The sequence below is a fragment of the Anopheles marshallii genome, chromosome 3 (genome assembly GCF_943734725.1).
Source record: "Anopheles marshallii chromosome 3, idAnoMarsDA_429_01, whole genome shotgun sequence".
Classification (NCBI taxonomy): domain Eukaryota; kingdom Metazoa; phylum Arthropoda; class Insecta; order Diptera; family Culicidae; genus Anopheles; species Anopheles marshallii.
Window position 1 is genome coordinate 9,399,559 of NC_071327.1, and position 11,633 is coordinate 9,411,191.

Consider the following 11,633-nt stretch of genomic DNA (forward strand, 5'->3'; position numbering starts at 1 on the left):
GGAGCATCAGCGAGTATGTCCACTGGCACCGGGGTTGGATTTAGGACGCACGAAAAACGATGACGACAGACGATTCCCCCCAACGGAACGAAGCTCCAGACTGGACAACGACTCTGCTGCAATAGGCATTGCAGTTGCACAATGCATTCGTCGCGAGTCGGTTCGTGCGTCGGGTAGTGCGAGGTACGTCTCGCTAGCTAGCAAGTGGCAAGATGTTGCATAATTTTGCTGAATAGTGTTACGGCCGGCATTGGAACCTCTAGCAGTAGAGCTGCGTACGGGAGAGTAATCAGTAGTGTTGCGATTCATCTTTGTGATCTTTGCACCACGTCACCAACCACCATCGATCATCATTGGCATTAACCATCGGACCAGGAAGTATGCGTCGACGCTGGGGCTTCATATTGGATGTGGTGGATGAAGTAATGTGGTGTTAAACTGTTATGTGATGTCGTATAATTCTCTTCTATAGTGCCATTTTCGGATACGATGGCCATTGCGAGTGGTGCTAATGATGTGTTTTCTTTCTCCCACCACTTTGCTTCTCTATGTTGTGTTGTATTCCTTCCTTTCTTTCCGATGGTTCTGACAAACCCTCGGATGCGCAACAGGCCACAACTACCAATGGCGACACGGCGCTACATTTGGCCGCCCGGCGGAAGGACGTCGAGATGGCTCGAATACTCATCGACTACGGTGCCAACGTGGATGTGCAGAATGGCGAAGGTCAAACTGCGCTCCACATTGCAGCGGCCGAAGGCGATGAAGCGATGGTGAAGTACTTTTACACCGTGAGAGCCTCGGCAGGAATCACTGATTTTCAAGGTATTCGTAGCGCGTGGCGATGTTTGATGTGATCTCTCGCTTTAAGTTACCGCTCATCCTTCCGTTCCACGCGCCACACAGATCGTACACCGATGCATCTGGCAGCTGAAAATGGACATGCGTCAATCATTGAAATTCTGGCGGATAAGTATCGAGCCAGCATCTACGAACGAACCAAGGATGGTAGTACACTGATGCATATCGCCTCACTGAACGGTCATGCCGAGTGTGCAACGACGTTGTTTCGCAAGGGTGTCTATCTTCATATGCCAAACAAGGGAGGTGCACGAAGTATCCACACGGCTGCCAAGTACGGCCATGTGGGTATTATCAGTACGCTGCTGAACAAGGGTGAAAAAGTGGACGTCCCAACGAATGTAAGTAGCTGCAGGACATCTGCAGGCCGAGCAAGCTCGTCTAACACTGCGTTCTCTTCCGTTGATAAGGATCACTACACTGCCTTACACATTGCTGTTCAATCGGCCAAACCGGCCGTGGTGGAAACGCTGCTCGGTTTCGGTGCCGAGGTACACGTCCGTGGCGGACGGCTACGGGAGACGCCGCTGCATATCGCGGCGCGCGTCCGTGACGGAGACCGGTGCGCGTTGATGTTGCTAAAGTCCGGAGCAGGTGCCAACAAAACTACCGACGATGGTCAAACGCCTGTCCACGTGGCCGCAAAAAACGGCAACACACTCACGCTCGACTTGCTACTCGAAGACAACGGAGATCCACTGATCAAGTCTAACGTAAGTGGAACTCTTGAGGACCTAGAGGAAGTTGAAGAGTTGAAGAGTTGAAGAGGACAATAACCGTGTGTTTTTTTCTGTTATATTTCTTCAGGTTGGTGAAACGCCTCTCCATTTGGGAGCGAGGAACTGCCATCCGCAGATCGTAAAGCATCTGATCGACTTTGTGATGATGAAGCATGGGAAGGAGGTGTTGCGGAACTATCTTAACTTCACTAACGAGGATGGTGCCACCGCCCTACACTACGCTTGTCAGGTTACGAAGGAGGAGGTGAAGAAACCGAACGGCGACCGGGATATCGTGCGGATGCTGCTCGAGAGCGGTGCGGACGTCGCGCTCAGCACCAAGTCAACTCAGGAAACGTGCTTTCATGCGGTGGCCGTCGCTGGCAATAATGATGTGCTGACCGAGATGATCAGCCACATGTCGGCGACGGACATCCAGAAGGCGATGAACCGGCAGTCGTCGGTCGGGTGGACCCCGTTGCTGATCGCGTGCAATCGGGGCCACATGGATCTGGTCAACAACCTGCTCGCCAACCATGCCAGGGTGGACGTGTTCGATAATGAGGGCCGGTCGGCGCTGCACCTAGCCGCAGAGCACGGGTACCTGCAGGTTTGCGATGCACTAATCACGAACAAGGCGTTCATCAACTCAAAGTCACGGGTCGGGCGAACGGCGCTACATCTCGCAGCAATGAACGGGTACTCGGAGCTGGTGAAGTTCCTGATCCGAGACCACAATGCGGTGGTAGACATCCTGACGCTGCGGAAGCAGACGCCGCTCCATCTCGCGGCGGCCAGTGGACAGATGAACGTGTGTAAACTGCTTCTGGAACTAGGTGCCAACATCGACGCGACCGATGACGTCGGCCAGAAGCCGATTCACGTAGCCGCCCAGAACAACTACTCCGAAGTGGCCAAACTATTCCTTCAGCAGCACCCCAACCTGGTAATGGCGACGAGCAAGGACGGCAACACCTGCGCTCACATCGCCGCGATGCAGGGCTCCGTCAAGGTGATCGAGGAGCTGATGAAGTTCGACCGGAACGGCGTGATCTCGACGCGGAACAAGCTAACCGACTCGACGCCGCTACAGCTGGCGGCCGAGGGCGGACACGCGGACGTCGTAAAGGTGCTTGTCCGGGCCGGTGCATCCTGCACCGATGAGAACAAGTCCGGTTTCACCGCCGTGCATCTGGCGGCCAAGAACGGGCACGGCCAGGTGCTAGAGGTTATGCGCAGCACTAATTCGCTAAGGGTGTCCAGTAAAAAATTGGGTTTAACGCCACTGCATGTGGCCGCGTACTATGGGCAAGCAGACACCGTGCGTGAACTGCTGATCAACGTACCTGCGACAGTTAAATCTGATTCTCCATCTGGAACATCATTAGTACCTGAATTAGGGAACGAGTCCGGGTTGACGCCACTCCATCTGGCGGCGTACTCCGGCAACGAGAACGTGGTCCGGCTGCTGCTCAACTCAGCCGGTGTTCAGGTCGATGCTGCAACTACAGAAAACGTATGTATGAACGAATGCTGACGGCTCTCTCCAGCCTTATCGGGATGTGTGACTTGATGGTGGGACCTATTTCGCAGTGACCTTGTGAGTGTTAATCGATAGCCCTCGTTCTATACTTCCAGGGTTACAATCCTCTGCATTTAGCGTGTTTCGGTGGGCACGTCCCGATTGTGGGGCTGCTGCTCAGCCGATCGGCCGAACTTCTGCACAGTGTAGATCGGCACGGGAAAACCGGCCTACACATCGCAGCTATGCACGGTCACTATCAGATGGTGGAAGTCCTGCTCGGCCAGGGCTCCGAGATCAATGCGTCGGACAAGAACGGGTGGACACCGTTGCATTGCACTGCCAAGGCGGGGTATCTAGATGTCGTGAAGCTGCTGGTGGAGGCCGGTGGTTCGCCCAAATCGGAAACGAACTACAGCTGTGCGCCGATCTGGTTCGCCGCCTCCGAGGGCCACAACGATGTGCTGAAGTATCTGATGCACAAGGAGCACGACACCTACGCGCTGATGGAGGACAAGCGCTTCGTGTACAATCTAATGATCGTTTCGAAGAACCACAACAATAAACCGATCGAGGAGTTTGTCCTGGTGTCACCCGCTCCCGTTGATACGGCGGCTAAGTTATCGAACATCTTTATGGTCCTATCGACAAAGGTATTCGTCTGCCCCCGGAGGGCACTTGGCGATTGTTTTAACCATTGTCCATACTCTATCTCGCACGTGCAGGAAAAGGAACGTGCGAAGGATCTGATCGCGGCCGGTAAGCAGTGTGAAACGATGGCTACCGAGTTGCTGGCGCTGGCCGCAGGTGCAGACTCGGCAGGTCGTATTCTCACGGCTACCGACCGACGCAACATGGAGTTCCTGGACGTGCTGATCGAAAACGAGCAAAAGGAGGTGATCGCCCACACGGTTGTGCAGCGCTACCTGCAGGTAAACCATAGGTAATCTTCTCTCTGTAGTAGATGGCTTAGCTTGTGCGTCCCTGCAGAGGAAGATTGTCCCGCTCGAGTGTGTTTTTTTCACGATTGCCACCAGTGTTCAACTTTTACGGTTGGCACGTTCGAGTGTTCATGCCGCAACGGTCACCGATACTGATCGATGTCTTATACCGGCAGGAACTCTGGCGAGGTACGCTCAACTGGACGGCGTGGCGAATCATGCTGCTGTTCGTAGGCTTCATCATCTGTCCCCCGGTGTGGATCATCTTCACGCTGCCACTGGGGCACAACTTCTACAAGGTGCCCATCATCAAGTTCATGTCCTATCTCACCTCGCACATCTACCTGATGATCCATCTGATGATTGTGGGCATCACCCCGATCTACCCGGTGGTGCGGCCCAGCCTGCTGCCGTACTGGTACGAGTGGGGTCTGCTGGTGTGGCTGAGCGGGCTGCTACTGTTCGAGCTGACCAACCCGAGCGACAAGTCCGGTCTGGGTAGTATCAAAGTATTAGTGTTACTGTTCGGTATTATAGGTGTGGGCGTGCACGTGTCCGGCATGCTGTACGTGAACAAAACCTACTGGCCAACGCTGATGTACTGCCGGAATCAGTTTTTCGCGTTGTCGTTTCTGCTCGCCTGCGTGCAGATTCTCGACTTTCTCTCCTTCCACCATCTGTTCGGCCCGTGGGCCATCATTATCGGCGATCTGCTCAAGGATCTCGCCCGCTTTCTGGCCGTGCTGGCGATCTTCGTGTTTGGCTTTTCGATGCACATCGTCGCGCTGAATCAATCATTTCACAATTTCAGCGTCGACGAGATTCGACGGCTGCCCCGTACGGTGGCGTCGGCTGCGTACTTCAGCGACGGTAAGTCTTTGGTTGGTTTGCACCGTCCCCGTTCTTACATAGTCACCCTCTCGGCTGGTACGGGTTACCCATTTGGTGGAACCGTAAAACAGGCCACATCCCACTAGACTCGCCGCATGACGTGCTGTGTACAGTAGCGTCATGTGGAAGCTGTCTATGCGATCTTCTCCTGCTAGAGTAATCTCTAGCAAACGATCTCACCCCATACTGATTCGTCCCTCACCACGGACGAAGCGGCTGATAGGTAATCTTAAACATGCGCGGAAATTGGAACGGCTCTTGTCTGAACTTCCAAAAACACGAGCGATCAAATGTATGCGAATATAAGAAGATTAATTTGGACTTAACTGTTATGTTGATGCGTTTTCCGTTTGTCACCAAATTTGCATGCCTTGTCTTTTTTGGTAGAAATGGATAAGTTGTTTGTTTTTTTTTCCTTTCATAGCGCTTTGTGTAGCTTGATGTAACTTGAGGTACTGACGTTTGCTGGAGGATGTCGTATATTCCTTGACCAACTCCATCGTTCGTTACTCCACCATTTACATATTGTACTCAAAAAAGGCTTCAAATTTTAATTAATGCTCATTAATATTATTTTTTTAGAAGAATATTTATTGCATTTACTGCTGTATTGGAATTGGTTTGGAAAGTTCAAGGTAGCTTAAAAATTGTATTTTTTTGTTGAAAAATAGATGCATTTGATCTCGAAATTTGTTTAATCTCTGATTTTTCTCTTTTTTTTGATTTATCATTATGTTTCCTATACTATGAAATCTATCAACTCTTTGTTTCTCTCTGCTTTCCGTCTGTCTCTATCACTCCGTTATCTCTTTATCTATATCTTTCTCTTTCTCTTCTCTTTCTCTTCATCTCTTCACTCTGCGTAACTATCGCAGCTGCAGATGGCGGCGATATCGCCAATACCGAAGTCGAGCGCGTCAAGCGTGTCGCTGTCGCGAAAGAGCAAATCAATGACTACCGTCGAAAGCACAAAGCCGACAGTAAGTTGCATCGTAACCGATTGGACACAGGGGGGGTGGTGCACCAATGGGTGCCAACCCTCCCCACTCCCCCGAGACGCAAACGTCCTGGATTGAAACTGTTACTGAAACACGATAGAATAGCAGAACTGCTGAACATAGAGGATCGTTAGAAAGCTTAGATCTCTTTTGAAGAACGCATCGCGCTAACGACTTGAAAGGCATTTAACGCTGTCGAACGGCAAGAATGAAACGGGACGCACAGGGTCAAGACATTTCACAGCTGCTCGTGTGATTTGCAGACGGCATGGCATTGTCTGAGTGTGTGGTAGCGCTGTGTGTTCTTGCATTGCAGCACTTTGAAGCATCTCAGAATTGGGATCTTTCCCCCCCCCCCTTCCCAGCCTTGACTGTATCGTGCGCTTACATTACACTCGTTTGCTCTGTGTTCTCTCCATTCTGGATCAGCACCCATGTTATTGGAGCTCCTGTTGCACCTTGGAATTTGAAAGTGTGCCTGGCCTGCCCTTCACGCCATCGAACGTTTCGGTTCGGTGGCAACTAGCGTGTCTGTATGCTTTCTCCTCTGTCTCGAGCGTTTGTTCCTGTTGCATCGGGGTTTTTTGCATCCGTGCTTTCGATTTCGTTTGGATTAGTTTTCAATTACCCGAGTGTCACGCCTGTTTTCCTGTCGAATGTTGTGCGATGTGCTGGTTTGGTTTTGTTGATGTGTTGTGTCCATGTTTCTCGTTTTCTGTTTTTTACTCTCCACCTGTTACTGTGTTCCTACTACTACAAACTGTTACTTTTCTGTTCTTTCATATGAAACACGCCTGTTTTGAAAGCATGCTGCTAAACTCTCCGCGAATGTCCTGGCAACGGTAATGGTTAACTACGTACGGGGTTTTTTTTTTAATATGAAGGATTAAATTTGTTGTGTTATACACCGAACGCATGCACTGAATATCCCTCTTCTGCTCGAACCATTGCAGCGCTCGCTCGTTTGCCTGTCCTAGAGGCGCATTGTCTAACGTTCGGAATGTGCATATCGCTCGCTTGCTCTGCTGATATTCTCTGTTATGTTACTGGTTATGTTTCCTTTCTTCCTTATATTTACTTCCGTTACTTTATGTTGTTACTTCAATTTCTTTATTTTCATCTATTTTCCACATCGTTGTTTCCTGTTGCTCGTTCGTGTTATTATGATGTTTTGATCTTACGCTAGAAATCTGCATGTTTTCCACTTTACATTCTATAAGTGCATTGTTTCTTTGAGTTACAGTTGTAGTCTCGTAGTTGGAAGTACCTGCCGCATCAAGTTGCACCACAACAGAGCACCTCGCTTTTGTAGCTGCACACGTATGTTAAACAATCCATCGCACCCTCCCCCAAATTAGCACTCTCGCACCACCGTTGGATTTGGAACACTTCCACCGGACGTCGAGTGGACGACAGCGCGGCAACAGCGATTCTCAGCGGGCTTTAGGGCACAAAAGTAGTAGGTAGCGCCAGCTAGTGGGCAAACCGGGACATCACCAGGACGCGGTAGGGCTGCGGTAGCAATGACAACCAGGACGGAACGGAAACACGCGCCCCACACTCACACGCACTCTCCTCTCACCCTACCCGGTTCCAGTTCCGATGACGCCGATCATCGCGTTCGAGCGGCTGTTCTTCGCTGTGTTCGGGCAAACGTCACCGGATGACATCAACTCGCAGCGCTCGTCCCGTCCCGAGTGGACGGAAAATTTGTTCAAGATAGTATTTGGCATTTATATGTTAGTCTCCGTAGTAGTGCTCATTAATCTTCTTATCGCTATGATGTCGGATACCTATCAACGCATCCAGGTTAGTTTTACGTGTGCTAAAGTGCTGTCTCTTCTCTTTTCTCTTTCTCTCTCTTTCTCTCTCTCTTTTTCTCTTTCTCTTTTTCTCTTTTTTCTCCCCGTTTTCTTTTTGATTCGAAAAAAAAATGAACCACCCCCCCACCCATACATTACACACGAATAATACCGATTGGCGAATACCAACGTGGGAATAATTCGGGGGCAAAACGATACATTAATTTACACCCTTACTGACACACGAAAACTCGATGCGCAAAACCTTAAACCAACCCGCCCCACCAAAAAAAACGTCTCAAATCGCCAACCAAACACCAACAGTGCGCATGAATCCCATACTGTCATTTGAGCTGCTCTTTTTCGCTGTATTTGGTCAAACTACCACCGATCAAACACAAATTGATAAAATGACACCGAATACAACCAGAACGCAACCCTATTGGACTGAGTACTTGTTTAAAATTGTATTTGGCATTTACATGTTGGTATCAGTTGTTGTACTTATCAATCTGCTCATTGCTATGATGTCTGATACGTATCAGAGAATTCAGGTATCATTGTCAATTAAATGTTCAAAGTATTGACCCATTCGAGATCCTAGTCCCGTGGTGATCCTTCCGTACCCCGTTCCGTTCCGTTTTCCGTTTTGTGTGTGTGTGTTTTTTTTTTTTTTGTTTAATTTAGTGTCTCCTGGCACCAGTTGGAAATTTGCTCTGCACCCTGTTGTAGAGATTCCTTTCCCTCCAGTACACTCGACACTCCAGAGTCCACTTCCACTTGTCCGCCATCCCGATAGAACTTCCCACACTACAGTTCCCGGTTTTTGAACATTTCCGTTTGTAGTTTATTCTGGTAAGGGCGCACACGCTCTCAATGTGACGAGGATGGATTGGAAACGGCACTACGGTACGGTTCGGTAGATCGGTATTAGCAAAGCGTTCCACTACGTAAGCACCACCTGTGTCCCGTCCATCCGGCTACGTCATATGGGGGCGCCTTGGTGAGACGGAAGGTCATGACGCACCGTCCGACCCGCCATTGTGCCCCGGAGGGTGTGCGTGAATATTGACCAAATAGAAAAAAAAAACTAACCTTTGTTGTAATTTTTAAACTACACTTTTGTTCCTTGCCACCATCGTGCTTTGCAGCCACCATCGACCGCCTTACAATAATGGAGCTTTACACGCTTTCCTTCGTCCCCATACCGTTTATCGTTAAGCCATCAATTCTTAACATACGTTTCCACACAGATATTCTACACAGAGACACAGAAATGTAGTACTATATTGGTTTTATTTTAAATGAAATTCTGGAATTTCTTCTCATTTTTTGTTTGAAATAATTGAATTAGACAGTTTTTTTTATTATCCTTTTTTTATTCCAAAAATAATCCATGTGTGATCCCGGTGGAACACACTGTTCCCCTTTTCCAACCAGAAAAAAAGCATTTTTTTACCACCTAACTGATTGATGTGCAGCAAAATTGCCTAATATTAAACTTTCTCACCTCTTCCCAACAATTCCTCCATCGGGACAATTTAGGCGCAATCGGATATTGAGTGGAAGTACGGTTTGTCGAAGCTGATCCGTAACATGCATCGAACGTCGACGGCACCGTCGCCGATGAATCTCGTCACAACCTGGTTCGTGTGGATAGTAGAGAAAGTGCGGGTAAGTACTTTAGCCATTGGTAACCCGGACGGGTATCCGAATGGTACCGATCATTGTCGCGTCAGACCATTCGACTCACGATCATATCATGCCGATTGATCAAATAACGCTGGTGGTAGGTACGATAAACGTGATCCGTCACAAAGACTGATCATTTGTGATGAACTTAAATGGAAAAAAGCATTGCTTGTACATTTTTGTAAGATAACAGAGTATGTTCCTATTATATTCTGTACATTTCTTTCATTGTGGAGTTTCACCGTTTTTTTGTGGGGTGGGAAATTCTAATTTCAAAATTATTATTCCTCTGTTTCAAGTGCATACAAACTCCATCGCTTTGCATATATTCCATAAACAAACGAAACATGCGATCAATTCAAAGCTCGCTTTTGCTTTTCCACGCATTGAAAACATGAACATTTGGGGCCATTTTGATAAAGTGCAGGATCATTATTTAAAAAGAAAAGCTATCGACAATGCCGAACCGTCTAACGTCAGTTGACCGGAACCGTTTGAAATTCATCTACAAAAGTTCTCTAGGCAGCATGTGAGACTACTTGGATGGTTCGGAAATCATAACTATATCTATATAATAACTATATCTTTGGGCATAACATGGCGAGGTTATATAAATAAATTAAATATATATAATTTATCTAAAAAATTCTATCCTCTTCCCGTGCTAAATCTTTAAGAAAGCGGACACTCTTCATTTGTATCGAACCAATCTCTGTGCTCTCGATTTTTATATCAAGGTTCTTCTGCCCTTTACATACCTGTCGATTTTCGTCTACGTCTACATCTATACCTACGTCTACGTAAACAAGGAGAGGAGATATTGAGATTGTCAGACCGGCAAAGTGTCACATTAAGGGGACAAAATTACTCACAAGTTCTTGTTCTAAACGCTCCAAAACAAGAGCAGAGCTTACCAAATGCTGTTGATCACATGTTTCCCATCTCCATTCACTACTTGCATGGGCAAACTTGCTTAAGCGCGAACGACGACCTATGAAACAAAAAAAAAATCACGCAAAACGATCACGCCATCAAACCCTTAACTTCTCTATCCTCAACAGGCACGTATTGTGAAGAAGAAACGACCGTCGCTGGTGCAGATGATGAATCTTCACCGTGGACAGCAGAGTCCGCGCACCAAAGCCGGCGCCAAATGGTTGTCGAAAGTGAAGAAAGGTCAGGTGGCTCCTAAAGGTGTGCACAGTAGCGACAGCATGCGCTTGTCTGGTTTTTATAGATTCCTATTGTAGCCATTCCCTTTACACGCGGAACATCGCATCGTCCTTCGTTTTGTTTGCTGCTGATTAAACTATAACTCGGATGTGTCCTCGCATGGAGCTTTCATTCGAGGATACATCGAGGCTACATATTGGGCTTTATTACTGGAGGTGTTATGTTCCACATAAGCTTTTGTTTCCTTAAATAGATATTTAATTTTATAGTACTTTAAGGACCCTCTAAACTACGGTATCTTCGGTTGTAAGTACTAGTGTGTAACGCGTGTTTGTATCTTGAAGTATTTTAACTGTCGTCTAGCTTGTTGCCGAGAACGATCATTTACCGATCAAGGTGTTCTATGGACCGATCAATCATTTAGCAGTAGTAATTCTTTAACAGCCTAAACTAGCCGTAAAGTTTATTGATCAGATTAAAGACATCTCTTTGTAATTTGGAAGTTTCAACCTGTACTAACTTCGTACTAACAGAAAAGTAGTCTAAGTAGAGTTGACTAAGTAATGGTTTGAGATGTTGATGAGTTTTACAAAGTTGACAGCACCGAACGATACACTAGGCCTTCGTTGATCGTGATCTCTTCCAGATCCGATACGCAGATCAGGCCACTTCCCGCATTCCGCTAGCCAAACAGGCTTAACTTACACGCGTTTCTTGGTTTGTTTCTCCCCTGTCTCATCTGATCGACCGGATCGACTTGCCACTGGGCAGCAGACTCGACAGCACTTTCCGTCATGCATCTGTCTCCTCTTGGCTCGCAAGTCAGTTTCACCACTGTCAATACGACCCGAATCGAGAACGTTGCGGACTGGGAAGCGATTTCGAAGAAGTACCGGGCGCTCGTCGGCCACGACTCGGAGGACGGTGGCTCGATGAAGGACTCGGAGGGCGATAATCACTCGACCAACAATGGACCGGGCGGTGGCGGTGGCAACGATCAACAGCAGATGGGCAACAACGTCAACAAGGTGTAA

The 11,633-nt window shown here is 48.1% G+C and overlaps 1 protein-coding gene across 1 annotated transcript in view; it reads left to right on the forward strand.

The window, feature by feature from the left end:
- LOC128715061 (serine/threonine-protein phosphatase 6 regulatory ankyrin repeat subunit B) overlaps positions 1–11,633 on the forward strand; it is a 35,363-nt gene extending 23,730 nt beyond the window's left edge. Inside the window, exons 6-17 of the mRNA XM_053809944.1 lie at positions 612–825; positions 907–1,202; positions 1,272–1,574; positions 1,669–3,096; positions 3,219–3,755; positions 3,828–4,034; positions 4,220–4,913; positions 5,810–5,914; positions 7,530–7,741; positions 9,280–9,408; positions 10,488–10,620; positions 11,374–11,633. Of these exons, the coding sequence (XP_053665919.1) occupies positions 612–825; positions 907–1,202; positions 1,272–1,574; positions 1,669–3,096; positions 3,219–3,755; positions 3,828–4,034; positions 4,220–4,913; positions 5,810–5,914; positions 7,530–7,741; positions 9,280–9,408; positions 10,488–10,620; positions 11,374–11,633 (4,518 nt within the window). The remainder of the gene's footprint in view (positions 1–611; positions 826–906; positions 1,203–1,271; positions 1,575–1,668; positions 3,097–3,218; positions 3,756–3,827; positions 4,035–4,219; positions 4,914–5,809; positions 5,915–7,529; positions 7,742–9,279; positions 9,409–10,487; positions 10,621–11,373) is intronic.